At 39.5% G+C, this 15,464-nt stretch overlaps 1 protein-coding gene across 1 annotated transcript; it reads left to right on the top strand.

The window, feature by feature from the left end:
* The first annotated feature begins 878 nt into the window (after positions 1 to 878).
* On the top strand, positions 879 to 14,578 carry LOC124387398 (tripartite motif-containing protein 16-like). Its single transcript, XM_046851726.1, has 6 exons — positions 879 to 1,558; positions 4,848 to 4,943; positions 5,091 to 5,324; positions 8,203 to 8,359; positions 12,616 to 12,663; positions 13,079 to 14,578. Exons 1-6 carry the CDS (start codon positions 968 to 970, stop codon positions 13,648 to 13,650), a joined length of 1,698 nt encoding a protein of 565 aa, XP_046707682.1. The 5' UTR covers positions 879 to 967; the 3' UTR covers positions 13,651 to 14,578.
* The last annotated feature ends 886 nt before the right edge of the window (positions 14,579 to 15,464 follow it).

Genomic DNA, 15,464 nt, shown 5'->3' with positions numbered 1-15,464 from the left:
TTTGACTGTATTATTTGTGTCCCCCTTCAAAAATTGCTCATGAGAAATTTTATATTTATTGTCCCCCCCTACTGTTACATGAAATTTACGCACATGCCGGTACTCTCTTCTTCTCTTATGAGCCCTTCTGCAAAAATTAGCTTATCAAAGAAAAGTGGATAGTGAGCGCCGAATATTTAATATGGAGTGGACAACAAAATATTTTTCGCTGAAGTCCGATCAAAGGCTGTATGCCTAATATGCCAAGAAACTGTCAGGGTTTTCAAAGAGTACAATAACAGCCGTCCCTTTGCCCCTGTCCCAAAGCCCTGAAACCCCGCCACAAGAAGTGCAATTGGAACTGATCGATCTTCAGTCTGACTCCGTCTTAAAGGAGTTCAGCTCTAATGTAATGTGATATATAGATATATAATAATGTGTATGTAATATATATATATATATATATATATATATATATATATATATATATATATATATATATATATACTGTATATCCTGGCCCGGCCCCTCTGTCAAATTTTAGAACCCATTGTGGCCCGTGAGGCAAAAAGTTTGCCCACCCCTGCTCTAGGTTATGTAAGAACTATTTGTCCAAGAAGTGGAGTGCTGGAGTGCTGTATCAGATGACTTAGCCTCTGTAATCACCTGGTGTACTGATATTATACACAATCTCTTACAGCAGAAGTGTCTTCTATTATTATTATTTTCTTCAACATTTTCTTTTAGTATCATACATGCCCGTTTCCAACACAGCTTTTACAAACTGAACTGAGCTACTGTAAGTGTGTGTGTGTCACACACACACACACACTTGGCAACTCATCTCTCAATTTATCAGAAATGAAAGTGAAACCAATCTTTTTCTGTTCAGTTTGAGGGCGTACAGCCTTAAGATTCGTTTTCTTTGTCTCAAGGACCAGGAAGTGTGAGCTGCTGCTGTAAGTGACTGTGTGTTTCTGTGTGTAAAATGGCAGAAGCGAATATTTCTGTGGCTCAGGACCAGTTCAGTTGTCCAATTTGTCTGGATCTCCTCAAGGATCCAGTAGCAATCCTGTGTGGCCACAGTTTCTGTATGCGGTGCATCAATGGCTGCTGGGATCAGGAGGATCAGAAGGGAGTCTATAGCTGTCCTCAGTGTCGACAGACCTTCACTCCAAGACCTGCTGTGAGTAAAAACACTGTTCTGGCTGAAGTCATGGAGACACTGAGGAGGGCAGGACACCAAGGTACACGTTCCACTCAATGTCCAGCTGGACCTGAGGATGTGGAGTGCGATTCCTGCTCTGGGAGAAAAGACAAAGCAGTGAAGTCGTGTCTGGTGTGTCTGGCGTCTTTCTGTGAAACTCACCTCCAGCCTCATTATGAATCTCCTGCCTTTAAGAAGCACAAGCTGGTGGAAGCCTTCAGACAACTCCAGGAGCAGATCTGCTCTCAGCACGACAAACTGCTGGAGGTTTACTGTCGCACTGACCAGCAGTGTATCTGTATCTTGTGTACTATGGATGAACATAAACGACATGACACAATATCAGCTGCAGCAGGAAGAGCTGAGAAACAGGTAACACTTTTGTACAGCTGTCTTCTACAATTAGAGGAAAATGCAATGATGGGTACAGTTCATTTAAAAATAGGTTTAGCTTGAATAGAATTGCTTTCAGGGCATTAAAGGGCTATAACCTCTCCTGTACAATCCTCTCTTTGAATGATTGCCTGTTTTGTGATACTATTCATGTTCTCCTCCTGTTCATGTGGCCTCTGGTCTCCTCCCATTTTTAACATAACTGAATCTGTGTGCTGCCTTAAACTACACTCGGTTTCTTTATATTGTAAAGAAATGTTCTAGTTTGAAACAATTTCGGCATTAATCATATTACAGTTTTTCTTAGTTGCTTTGGAGCATTTCTCAAATCATTCTTAATATTTGCAATACAAATTTTATATAAATACTTACATTTTATTAATACAATTTGTACAAACAACACAATGGTTTACATGCAAAAACCTGCACTTTTCCTAAATTTCCTAAATTCCTCGCAAAAAAGTAACTATTTGTGTCAATGAACTTTATATATATTGTATATTTACACATTGTTTTGAGTAATGCTTTCACTGGTTTGCAAATATTAAGGATGATTCTAGAAATGCACCAAAGCAACTGAGAAAAACTGTAAAAAAGTATTCAGGTAAAAACCACTATAATATATTTTAAACAAACTTGACATTAACAACTGATAATTTAGAAAACAGCAGTGACGACATGATGTGGAGGTTGACCAAGTAGTTTTGAGAATTTCATTTCCGAACTGAGAAACGCTCCAAAAAAACTGTTTTTTTCCAGCAAGTTGTAAGGATGTTCAGATCTCTTCAGGAGGTCAAACCCCGAGAACTGCCATGCAACAAAACAATAAACTTTCCAATCTGAGGAGAGAAATCCATCTGTTCAGCTGCCCTATCACCTATCTTTAAGCCCCCCTCTTTCCCTCCTGGCGATATGGCTGGGTCTTGGAATGTTGACATAGAAGTTCCCAGAATTCAATCTACTATAAAACTGTAATTTATGTATTCATGTTCGGTACTGTCGTAACTCAGAGCCCGTCTCCGAGCCGACACATCGCGGGTTTGATTAAAACACATGCTAGATAAGGTTGATTAAAACATTTTTATAGACAGTATCATTTAAAAGGTCTCATTGTCATTGGAAATATGATTTTAGTTCCATATCAGTACAACAGACCAAAAATAAAGATCTCAGGTTTAGGGAAAAATATGACCTACTGATGTGAGAATTGTCCTGGAGAAGATCTTTATCAGGTATTGGTTTTATACCGATTGGCCAGGCAGAGGGACCGAACTGGGAAGGATGTGCTGCAAGTTAGAGCAATAAAGGATGCAGATGGAAATGTGTTGACTAGTGAGGAGAGTGTGTTGAGAAGGTGGAGGGTGTATTTTGAGCAGCTGATGAATGAGGAAAATGAGAGAGAGAAGGTTGGATGGTGTGGAGATGGTGAAGCAGGAAGTGAATAGGATTAGTAAGGAGGAAGTGAGAGCAGCGATTAAGAGGATGAAGAGTGAAAAGTCCATTGGACCAGATGACATACCGGTAGAAGCGTGGAGATGTCTGTGTTCATGTTGGTTTAAACTGTCTGATAACGTATTTAATAATTACTTATAATCTTATACTCCAGTACTCATGTTAGTTCTCACTCTCCAGTGTTCTGTATTGTTTAAAGATTTATGATCACACTCTTCATGACATCCAAATGAGGATGGGTTCCCCTTTTGAGTCTGGTTCCTTTCAAGGTTTCTTCATCATAACATCTAAGGAAGTTTTTCCTTGCCACAGTCACCACGGCTACTCATCAGGGATAAATGGACACCATTCACCTTAACTGTTAAATTCTGTAAAGCTGCTTTGATACAATGTCTGTTGTTAAAAGCGCAATAGAAATAAACTTGACTTCACTTTACTTGACTAGATGTTTAGGAGAGATGCAGTGGAGTTTTTATCCAGATTGTTTAACAGGATTATGGAAGGTGAGAAGATGCCTGAGGAATGGAGAAGGAGTGTGCTGGTACCGATCTTTAAGAATAAAGGAGATGTGCAGACCTGCAGTAACTACAGGGGAATAAAGGTGATCAGTCACACCATGAAGTTATGGGAAAGAGTAGTGGAGGCCAGGCTGAGAGAAGACGTGACCATCTGTGAGCAACAGTATGGTTTCATGCCGAGGAAGAGCACCACAGACGCATTATTTGCTTTGAGAATGTTGATGGAGAAGTACAGAGAAGGTCAGAAGGAGTTGCATTGTGTGTTTGTGGATTTAGAGAAAGCGTACGACAGGGTGGAGAGAGCAGTTGTGGTATTGTATGAGGAAGTCAGGTGTATCAGAGAAGTATGTGAGGACATGTATGAGGACAGTGTGACAGCAGTGAAGTGTGCAGTAGGAACGACGGACTGGTTCAAGGTGGAGGTTGGACTGTATCAAGGATCGGCCCTGAGCTCCTTCCTGTTTGCAGTGGTGATGGACAGATTGACGGACGAGGTCAGACGGAAGGACAGAATTAAAAATTAGTTTATTAGAGGGACAGGGCATGTAGGACGTTTTGAAAACAAGGTGAGGAAGCCGAGATTCAGATGGTTTGGACATGTGCAGAGGAGGGACATGGGGTATATCAGTAGGAGAATGCTGAGGATGGAGCCACCAGGAAGGAGGAAAAGAGGAAGACCAAGGAGGAGGTTTGTGTATGTGGTGAGGGAAGACATGTAGGTAGTTGGGTTTAAAGAGGCAAATGTAGAGGACAGACGGATGATCCACTGTGGCGACCCCTAATGGGAGCAGCTGAAAAAAGAAGAAGAAAAAGAAGAAGAAGTAGAAGAGGAATTTGTCCCTAGGAAGGGTTTGCAAAGCTTTTATTTAATTGAATTTACGAGCGTTAATGGTAGTTTGGGTATTTAAGGAGATTTGGCAAAACACTCAGGGAAGCATTCTATAGTCAGAACTTCCCACATGTACTGCAGGACTGTACATACAGATCAGCATTAATAAAATATATTCAAGTTACATTTTTATTATAAATTGAAGTCAGACTAGTGTTTAAAATGTGGATTCATGAAACAAATTGCAATCCATTTAAAGAATCTTTTACTGCAGCGTAAGAGACACGCAGCATACCTTCACCCACACCAGTTGATTCCATCATTAGGCCATTTGGTGGTACATTACAAACCAAAGAACCTTCAATAGCTCTAGAGCTGATACAAATTTTAAGATTATTGCAGAGTGTATATTGTGTATTTAATGTTATATTTTTACAACGATGTGAATTCTGTCCTCTATTCTGTGTAGAAACCGCTGTTGGATGTGCAGGCAAAATGTCAGCAGAAAATCAAAGCGAGAGGGCAGAAGCTTCAGGAGCTAACAAAGGCTGTGGAGACTCACAAGGTAAATTTTAAGAAGTAGAGCAATGGGGTTGACAGAAGAGCATTTTCATGGTCCATCCAACACTTTTCTGTTCTGTTCTAGTCCGAAAATCACCGACAGTGACTGGGTTAAAAAGTGACATCTCTTTCTGTCTGTGTCTTTTCCCAGCATTCTGCACAAACAGCAGTGCAGGAAACTAGGAAGCACTTTACTGAGCTTATCAAATCTATTGAGAAAAGATGCATTGAGGTGATGACACTGATCAAAGCCCAGGAGAAAGCTGCAGTGAGTCGAGCTGAAGAAGTTATTAAAAAACTGGAGAAGGAGATTGCAGAGCTGAAGAAGAGAAATGCTGAGATGGAGGAGCTTTCACACACTGAGGATCCCATCTATTTTCTGCAGGTAACATTACTGAGGCCATAACCAATTAATATTTAATACACCAACTGCCTGAAGAGGAGAGCATTTTAGTGCAAAGTAAAAGAGAATTTAGTTGCATTGATGGGCATCTAAGCAGACAACTAATGACCAGACTATCAAGAAAATAGAGCTCACTGAATCCTGCTGTATTGAGAATATAGCAGTAATTCTGGAGTAAGAGCAGAGTACTGACTTACTGCCTCCGAGACCTACTAAAGGTTACTTTCTGATACTTATACATAATGACCCAAAACAGTAAAACATGGAAGTGAAAAGCATGTAATAGCAAATGTTTTAGGGTCAAGGGCCCTTTACAAGAGAGGAATTGGAATTACATTGGAACTATTTTTATTGATAAAAGAAAGAAAGGAATGTAGGCTTGTTTTAACATAAAGAAATACAATTTTTATGATTTCATTTTGAATCATCATCCAGGTGAGCATTCAAGCTAAAACTAAAGAGCACAGAGGCAGAATAGAGCAGTCCTGCAGCTTGCCCATCCAACACTCACTTTCCCATCCAACAACACACACACACACACACACACACACACACACACACACACACACACACACACGGACACGGACACACACACACACACACACACACACACACACATATACATACTCACACAATGAGTATATATACACATGTTTTGACTCTACTTTTGATGGTTGAAGGGGAATTGTACATGTACTGTACTGTAAACTCAATAGAAATTGTTAATTACTTGTCATATATATGTTTTATTTACTACTTTAATTAAATAATAAAATAATTTTTTAAAGATTTTTATGTCATTTATTAGTACAAACTCTGTTTTGAAATGTTACTCCTAACTTTCGAACCTATCAGATTTTTCTCGAGTTACTCTCAGTACAGTTCCAAATGAAAAGTCGCAAACTATCAATGTTGCGAGTGTCAAGGTTCCACTGTGTATATATATATTATATATACAGTGAGGAAAATAAGTATTTGAACACCCTGCTATTTTACAAGTTCTCCCACTTAGAAACCATGGAGGGGTCTGAAATTTTCATCGTAGGTGCATGTCCACTGTGAGAGACATAATCTAAAAAAAAAAATCCAGAAATCACAATGTATGATTTTGTAACTATTTATTTGTATGATACAGCTGCAAATAAGTATTTGAACACCTGAGAAAGTCAATGTTAATATTTGGTACAGTAGCCTTTGTTTGCAATTACAGAGGTCAAACGTTTCCTGTAGTTTTTCACCAGGTTTGCACACACTGCAGGAGGGATTTTGGCCCACATAGATCTTCTCTAGATCAGTCAGGTTTCTGGCCTGTCACTGAGAAACACGGAGTTTGAGCTCCCTCCAAAGATTCTCTATTGGGTTTAGGTCTGGAGACTGGCTAGGCCATGCCAGAACCTTGATATGCTTCTGACAGAGCCACTCCTTGGTTATCCTGGCTGTGTGCTTCGGGTCATTGTCATGTTGGAAGACCCAGCCTCGACCCATCTTCAATGCTCTAACTGAGGGAAGGAGGTTGTTCCCCAAAATCTCGCAATACATGGCCCCGGTCATCCTCTCCTTAATACAGTGCAGTCGCCCCGTCCCATGTGTGGAAAAACACCCCCAAAGCATGACGCTACCACCCCCATGCTTCACAGTAGGGATGGTGTTCTTGGGATGGTACTCATCATTCTTCTTCCTCCAAACACGTTTAGTGGAATTATGACCCAAAAGTTCTATTTTGGTCTCATCTGACCACATGACTTTCTCCCATGACTCCTCTGGATCAACCAACTGGTCATTAGCAAACTTAAGACGTGCTTGGACATGTGCTGGTTTAAGCAGGGGAACCTTCCGTGCCATGCATGATTTCAAACCATGACGTCTTAGTGTATTACCAACAGTAACCTTGGAAACGGTGGTCCCAGCTCTTTTCAGGTCATTGACCAGCTCCTCCCGTGTAGTTCTGGGCTGATTTCTCACTTTCCTTAGGATCATTGAGACCCCACGAGGTGAGATCTTGCATGGAGCCCCAGTCTGAGGGAGATTGACAGTCATGTTTAGCTTCTTCCATTTTCTAATGATTGCTGCAACAGTGGACCTTTTTTCACCAAGCTGCTTGGCAATTTCCCCGTAGCCCTTTCCAGCCTTGTGGAGGTGTACAATTTTGTCTCTAGTGTCTTTGGACAGCTCTTTGGTCTTGGCCATGTTAGTAGTTGGATTCTTACTGATTGTATGGGGTGGACAGGTGTCTTTATGCAGCTAACGACCTCAAACAGAAGCATCTAATTTAGGATAATAAATGTAGTGGAGGTGGACATTTTAAAGGCAGACTAACAGGTCTTTGAGGGTCAATAAATAGTTTACAAATTATATATTGTGATTTATGGATTTTTTTTTAGATTATGTCTCTCACAGTGGACATGCACCTACGATGACAATTTCAGACCCCTCCATGATTTCTAAGTGGGAGAACTTGCAAAATAGCAGGGTGTTCAAATACTTACTTTCCTCACTGTATATGTGTGTGTGTGTGTGTGTGTGTGTATATATATATATATATATATATATATATATATATATATATATATATATATATATATATATATATATATATACTCACACAATAGTTCTGCTCAATGATGTTAGTTAAATCTTTTTGTATTTTTTTTCACTTCCAACTTGCACATAGGTACACTAATCTACAAATCTAAAAAATACTCCTAACACAATGTGTACAACAATTTCACTCCAAGACCTTTTTTCACTCCCTAAAGCCTATTTTACATGTTTGTTATGTACTGTAGTAAAGTCTCAGTAGTCCATTTAACCATTTTTTATACTTTTTACTTCTTTCTAATGATGTTTGTTTTTTATGTAGAGTTTTAAATCTCTCGTGACTCCTGGATCTGCAGATTTACCCAACATCACAACTAGTACTTTCTACTCTTTCAAAGATGTAGAAAAGTCTGTGTCTCAGTTCAAAGAGAAGATGGAAGCATGCTTTAAAGAAGAGCATGAGAAGATATCAAGTGAGGGTAAGACAGAGCGACAAACATTACCTTCCCTCAGATTGCATATTGCACAATGAACGACATACACTTACTAAGTGTAATATTTACTAAGCCCATTCCACAGGCACTAATGCACTCCCCTACTATCAGAGATGCAGCTGTTTGAACAGAGCGCTGATAACAAGTCAGATTGTCCCTCTCCTCTTTAGTCTGGGCTACATGGTGTCCACATTTTACAAAAAGACAAATTAAGAAATTTTCAATTTTCAATTGTCTGATCACAGAACAATTTTCTACTTTACTTCAGTAAATTTTTAATGAGCTTTGGCCCAGAGATGATTGTGGTGTTTCTCATCCAATCATGTTCATGCATGCCTTCTTCTTTGCATATTAGAGATTTAATCTGCATTTGTGGAGGAAGTAGCAAACTGTGTTCACATATGCAGTGATTTCCATTACAGAATCATGAAAAGTTTGCCTGAAGGCCTGAAGGTCATGGGCATCTAATATTGATTTTTTTTCCCCCTTTTCCCTTGATAACTGAGATTTCTCCAGATTATTTGAAATTTATATGTTCTGCAAACTATGAGTTATTAAACTGTTTTACAATTTAATGATGAGAAACATTATTTGTAGACAGAGTCTTTTACAGTTTGGTGAAGCTTTGCCAATCTTTACTTCTGAGAGACTTCTTCTTCTTCTTTTTCTTCTTCTTTTGGCTTCTCCCATTAGGGGTCCCCATAGCGGATCACCCGTCTCCATACCCCCCTGTCCTCTACATCTGCCACTTTCAACCCAACTACCTGCATGTCTTCCCTCACGATATCCATAAACCTCCTCCTTGGTCTTCCTCTTTTCCTTCTTCCTGGCGGCTCCATCCTCAGCATTCTCCTACCGATATACCCCATGTCCCTTCTCTGCACATGTCCTAACCATCTCAATCACATCTCCCTCACCTTGTTTCCAAAACGTCCTACATGCGCTGACCCTCTAATAAACTCATTTTTAATACTGTCCATCCTCCTCACTCCAAACGAAAACCTTAACATCTTCAGCTCTGCTACCTCCAGCTCCACCTCCTGTCTTTTACTCAATGCCACTGTCTCTAAACCATACAACATCTCAGGTCTCACCACAGTCCTATAAACTTTCCCTTTCACTCTTGCAGATACTCTTCTATCACAATACTCCACCCTGCCTGCACTCTATTCTTCACTTCTCTAACACACTCTCCATTACTTTGCACTGTTGACCCCAGGTACCTAAACTTCTCCACCTTCTCCACCTCTTCTCCCTGCAACCGCACCCCTCCACTGTCCTCCCTCTCATTCACACACATGTACTCTGTCTTACTCCTACTGACTTTCATTCCCCTTCTCTCCAGCATGTACCTCCACCTCTCCAGGCTCTTCTCAACCTGCTCCATACTCTCACCACAAATCACAATATCATCCGCAAACATCATAGTCCACGGAGACTCCTGTCTGACCTCGTCCGTCAACCTGTCCATCACCAGTGCAAACAGGAAAGGGCTCAGAGCCGATCCTTGATGCAGTCCAACCTCCACCTTGAACCAGTCTGTCGTTCCTACTGCACACTTTACTGCTGTCACACTGTCCTCATACATGTCCTGCACCACCCCCACATACTTCTCTGACACACCTGACTTCCTCATACAATACCACAACTCCTCTCTTGGCACTCTGTCGTACACTTTCTCTAGATCAACAAATACACAATGCGATTCCTTCTGTCCTTCTCTATACTTCTCCATCAACATCCTTAAAGCAAATAATGCGTCTGTGGTGCTCTTCCTCGACATAAAACCATACTGTTGCTCACAGATGGTCACCTCTTCTCTCAGCCTGGCTTCCATTACTCTTTTACATAACTTCATGGTGTGACTGGTCAACTTAATTCCCCTGTAGTTACTGCAGGTCTGCACATCTCCCTTATTCTTAAAGATCAGTACCAGCACACTTCTTCTCCATTCCTCAGGCATCTTCTCACCTTCCATAATCCTGTTAAACAATCTTGTTAAAAACTCCACTGCATCTCTCCTAAACATCTCCATGCTTCTACTGGTATGTCATCTGGCCCAATTGACTTTCCACTTTTCATCCTCTTAATCGCTGCTCTCACTTCCTCCTTACTAATCCTATTCACTTCCTACTTCACCAACTCCACATCATCCAACCTTCTCTCTCTCTCTCATTTTCCTCAGACATCAGCTGCTCAAAATACTCCCTAAATCTTCTCAACACACTCTCCTCACTAGTCAACGATTTTCATCGCCATCCTTTATTGCTCTAACTTGCAGCACATCCTTCCCAGCTCGGTCCCTCTGCCTGGCCAATCAGTACAAATCCTTTTCTCCTTCCTTAGTGTCCAAATTCTCATACAGCTCCTTATATACCTTTTCCTTGGCTTTCGCCACATCCCTCTTTACCTGCTGCCATATCTCCTTGTACTCCTGCCTACTTTTCTTACTCTCTGCTGATCCCAATTCTGTTTCTCCAGCCTCTTTCTCCTTATGCTCTCCTGCACTTCCTCATTCCATCACCATGTCTCTTTGTCTTCCTTTTTATTTCCAGTTGTCACACCAAGTATCTTTATAGCTGTCTCCCTTATCACTTCTGCCGCAGTTGCCCAATCATTCAGCAACACCTCACCACCACAGAGAACCTGTCTGACTTCTTCCCTGAATCTTACACTACAGTCTTCTGCCTTTAGTTTCCACCATCTTATTCTTCTAGTCTTCACTCTCCTCCTCTGCTTCTTCACCTCCAAAACCATCCTACAGACCACCATTCGATGCTGTCTAGCTACACTGTCCCCTGCCAACACCTTACAGTCTCCAATCTCCTTCAGGTTGCATCTCCTACATAGAACATAGTCCACCTGTGTGCACCTTCCTCCACTCTTATACGTCACCCTATGATCCTCCTTATTCTCAAAATAAGTGTTCACCACTGCCATTTCCATTCTTCCACATTCCTCTCCTTAAGGCCATACCTACCATCACCTCCTCATCACCTCTGTTCCCTTCACCTACATGCCTATTAAAGTCTGCCCCAATCACCAATCTTTCATTCCTAGTTACCAATTCTACCACTTCATCTAATTCACTCCAGAATCTTTCCTTCTCCTCCATCTCACAGTCGACTTGTGGAGCATATGCACTGATGACATTTATCATCATCCCTTCAACTTCCAGCTTCACGTTCATCACCCTATCAGAAACTCTCTTCACCTCCACCGCACTCTTCCTGTACTCTTCCTTCAGAATCACCCCTACACCATTTCTCTTTCTATCCACACCATGATAGAACAGTTTAAACACATTCAATGTTCCTGGTCTTACTCCCTTTCCACTTGGTCTCCTGTACACACAGCATATCTACCTTTCTCCTCTCCATCATATCAGCTATCTCTCTCCCTTTCCCCGTCATAGTACCAACATTTAAAGTACCAATCCGAACCTCCACTCTTACACTTCTCCTTTTCCTGCCGTCTTGGTAGACGTCTTCCACCCCTTCTTCTCCTTCTTCAGACAACAGTAGCCCAATTTCCACCGGTACCCTGTTGGTTAACGATACCTGTGGCGGTCGTTGGTATCCCGGGCCTCGACCGATCCGGTATGATTTTCTCTATCGTGATCCGCATATTTGATTTGGCGCATGTTTTACGCTGGATGCCCTTCCTAATGCAACCCTCCCCATTTATCCGGGCTTGGGACCGGCACTAAGCGTGAACTGGCTTGTGCAATCCTAATGGCTGAGTTCCCCTTACTTCTGAGAGACTCTGAGCCTTTAATATACTATTTATACACATTAATTTCATTAGTTGCAAAAAAAAAAAAATTCCATCAAATTTTAAATTACCTTATTTTTTCCTTAAAATGGTTCATTTCCTCAGTTTAAACATTTGATATGTTTTCTTTATCCAAAAAAAAAGTGTTGCAACGTAATTTGGGTTGAATTTGGTGCTAACAGTGGAAAATTTAAATGATTTGCCTGTGTGGAATTGCTGATTTTTCTTTTGTACTATATTGGTATTATGGTATTTGATGCTTTTATCTGGTGTGATTATGTGATAAAAGTTTGCCTTCTCCTGTGTGGTGATACTATAAAATAAAATATTGTAAAGATAACAGTATTTATAAATACAACTATATTATTTAACATAACATTTTAAATATATTCTAAAACATTTTGTGTTCATTTGTCTAACTGTGATGAGAGAGCTTATACGTGTAATTTTGTTTACCTGTTTTCTAGTTAAGAATGTTGTGATCATAGAACCCCAAAGAGAGGAATTTCTTCCATGTAAGTGTTTTCTACATACACGCAGGCATAGACACACAATTTAACACAAAATGATGCTATAGCTGTCCATGGCAGGGAGTTGGCTGTACTCTCAGAATAGGAGGGGTACATTTTGTGCCTATTAAGGACAGTGGCAGTAGCCAATCATAGGTGAGCTCACCTATATATGTATTATATATGTGTATGTATAAGTTGCATGGGTAATAATCCAGCTAACGTGACCAACTGGCTTCATGTGCCGCATTGGAAGACTTTGATAACTTCTGTCCTGCCAGGGTGAAATCTGTCATGTGATGGGGCAGACCTAACTGGAGAGTGGGAATTGGCTAAGATAGGAAGAAAATCTGGAAAAAATACAGAACTTTAGTAGGATTATGTTTTTATTCAATACAAAATCATTTTTGCTTTCTTTTAGATTTCTGCCGGTTCACACTGGATCCCAACACGGCACATCAACGTATCCAACTTTCTGATTTTAACAGAATGGCGACTGACAGAGACATCCCACAGAAACGGTCACATAATAGAAATTTTTATGGTGAAACAATGCAAACAGAAAGCTATGAACATCCAGAGAGTTTTAACCATTACTCCCAGGTGTTGTGTAAAGAGAGTGTGTGTGAGAGAGCTTACTGGGAAGTGAATTTCAGTAATGGGGTTTCTATAGCAGTCTCATATAAAGACATCAGTAGGAAGGGAAGCAATAATGAATGTGCATTGGGACGCAACAAGAATTCCTGGAGTTTGATTTGCTGCTCTTCCAGTTACTCATTCTTGCACAACAACCAGGAAACCAGACTCCCCATTAACCACAGTTCCTCAAAAATTGGAGTGTTTCTAGATTATAAATCAGGATCTCTGTCTTTCTACAGTGTCTCCAACACGATGACACTCCTTCACGGAGTTCATACCACATTTACTCAACCTCTCTACCCTGGGTTTGGGCTAAATAACAATTCCACAGTAAAACTGTGCCATCAAATATAGATCATTTTAGATGATTATCCCTGTATGGTAAACATTACAATGATACAGAAAGTCAAGCCGTGCTAATAGTATTCATAATTACAGAAAATCTGAAAAATGTTTTTGGTGATAAAACTGTCTATATTTGAGCATCCAGGATGGTGTATACCAGTAATCTGTGTCTAATTCATGAATTTGTTCTATTTCAAATAATGAATCAAAATAATGAATAAAATAATTTTAATTCAGTATGCTACATACATACAAAATCTACTTAAATTCATCCCTATGCAATTTACAAAAATGTATTCTAATTACTGCTACAGTAAAAAGTAAAAAGGTTTACGTATTCAGGAGGTTACATTCATCTGAGATCAAAAGAAAGTTAACTAAGATGAAAAAGTGATTTGAGTGGGATTGAGTAGGGGTTTTTTTGTCTGTTTTTATCTCTACTTTCAAACTCATGGCTCAGAGCAGCAGTAAGGATTGTAATTTATTAAAAATTAAGGGCTGATTAGGTTAATAAAGAACCATGATACTGTTCAAATTGCTTTTTCTATATTGTAATACGATATCTACAATATTTTATGTCTGTTATTATTGTTACCTTTACACTTAAATAATCACTAACACTTTTTACTTTTGCTGTAGTTATTAGTGATTTGGGTTTTAAATATTTAACTGCAATTTGATTTTTTTTTTTTTCTGTATTACATTTACTTATTGTACTTACTGTACACCACTGGCTGTTTTTGCCAAATTATGTACTCACAGATCCTCTGTTTTTAATCAAGTAATGAGTAATACCCAGGTGTTGTTTTAGGTGTACTTTCACTTTCTTTGTATCTTCAACCTAATATAAATCAATATATACCAGGATTTTGTTCTATAATGTACTTGCATCTTACTTGCTATATACGTTTACTATAACCAATAAACTTTACTGTAAATTCAGAATTGATGTCTCTTTATTGACTCACGTAAAAACCTTCTTACCTTTTTCACTGCTGTGACTAATTAAATATGTTGTCAGGACCCTCCAATTATAAAACATAGGGCTTTTTTGCTGCATGCATTTCTGCTTCTGCTTGGCAAATATAGTTAAAATAGCTTTTACTTTTAATTTTACACTTCTTACTGGAAGATCATTAGCTCTGTAATGGAGTAGGACATAGTCTTTATTGCTTCAGACAACTGAAAGTCAATCAAAAAAATCATGCTCAGTAATTCTTTAAAACACACTGTACACAGCATGGAGGCCAATTCAGAAGATTAAAGGTACAGAATTTTATATTATATATTACAGTATGTATATAACAGTGGTGGGCCGTGCATTTGGTACCTGAGCCTTCAGTGGGGATTTACCCGACTTAATCCACCTCTTAATACCACCACTATCACATCACAATTATAGAAACCATCAATGCAATACAAAAAACGCAATATCCCATTTCTTATGGAAATTATTAAGGTAAAAAGGTCAGCAGTACTGATTGTGAAGGCTCTGGGCAGATTAGATTGACATGGCAGCACATAGAGGCTGAAATCTGATTGGACAAAAAATCTAACATCCACAAACACGTACTGGAAGCAGTGCAGCTGAGAGAAACACTACGACATGAAGAGAATAAACTGTTGGGAATAAATTAATACAATTTCATAAAACAAATATTAGAATGTAGGTTGTAAATGTAGGTCAGTGCTTCTGATCATGTTTAGGCCAGAAGAGAAGACTTTACTGACCCTGACTGCACACCACTGTATATTATCGATCTATATAGATATTCAAGTTTTTGAAAATTTTAAGTAATGTTTTTAAATGTTTGTATTTACAT

Source organism: Silurus meridionalis, chromosome 6 (genome assembly GCF_014805685.1).
Source record: "Silurus meridionalis isolate SWU-2019-XX chromosome 6, ASM1480568v1, whole genome shotgun sequence".
NCBI lineage: Eukaryota > Metazoa > Chordata > Actinopteri > Siluriformes > Siluridae > Silurus > Silurus meridionalis.
The sequence above is the reverse complement of the archived record's forward strand: the minus strand, read 5'-3'. Positions and strand labels throughout refer to the sequence as shown.

Coding starts and splice junctions, on each gene's coding strand:
- LOC124387398 (XM_046851726.1), top strand. CDS start 968: ATGGCAGAAGCGAATATTTCTGTGGCTCAGGACCAGTTCAGTTGTCCA. Junction 1,559..4,847: donor CAGGAAGAGCTGAGAAACAG/GTAACACTTTTG, acceptor TATTCTGTGTAG/AAACCGCTGTTGGATGTGCA. Junction 8,360..12,615: donor TGAGAAGATATCAAGTGAGG/GTAAGACAGAGC, acceptor CCTGTTTTCTAG/TTAAGAATGTTGTGATCATA.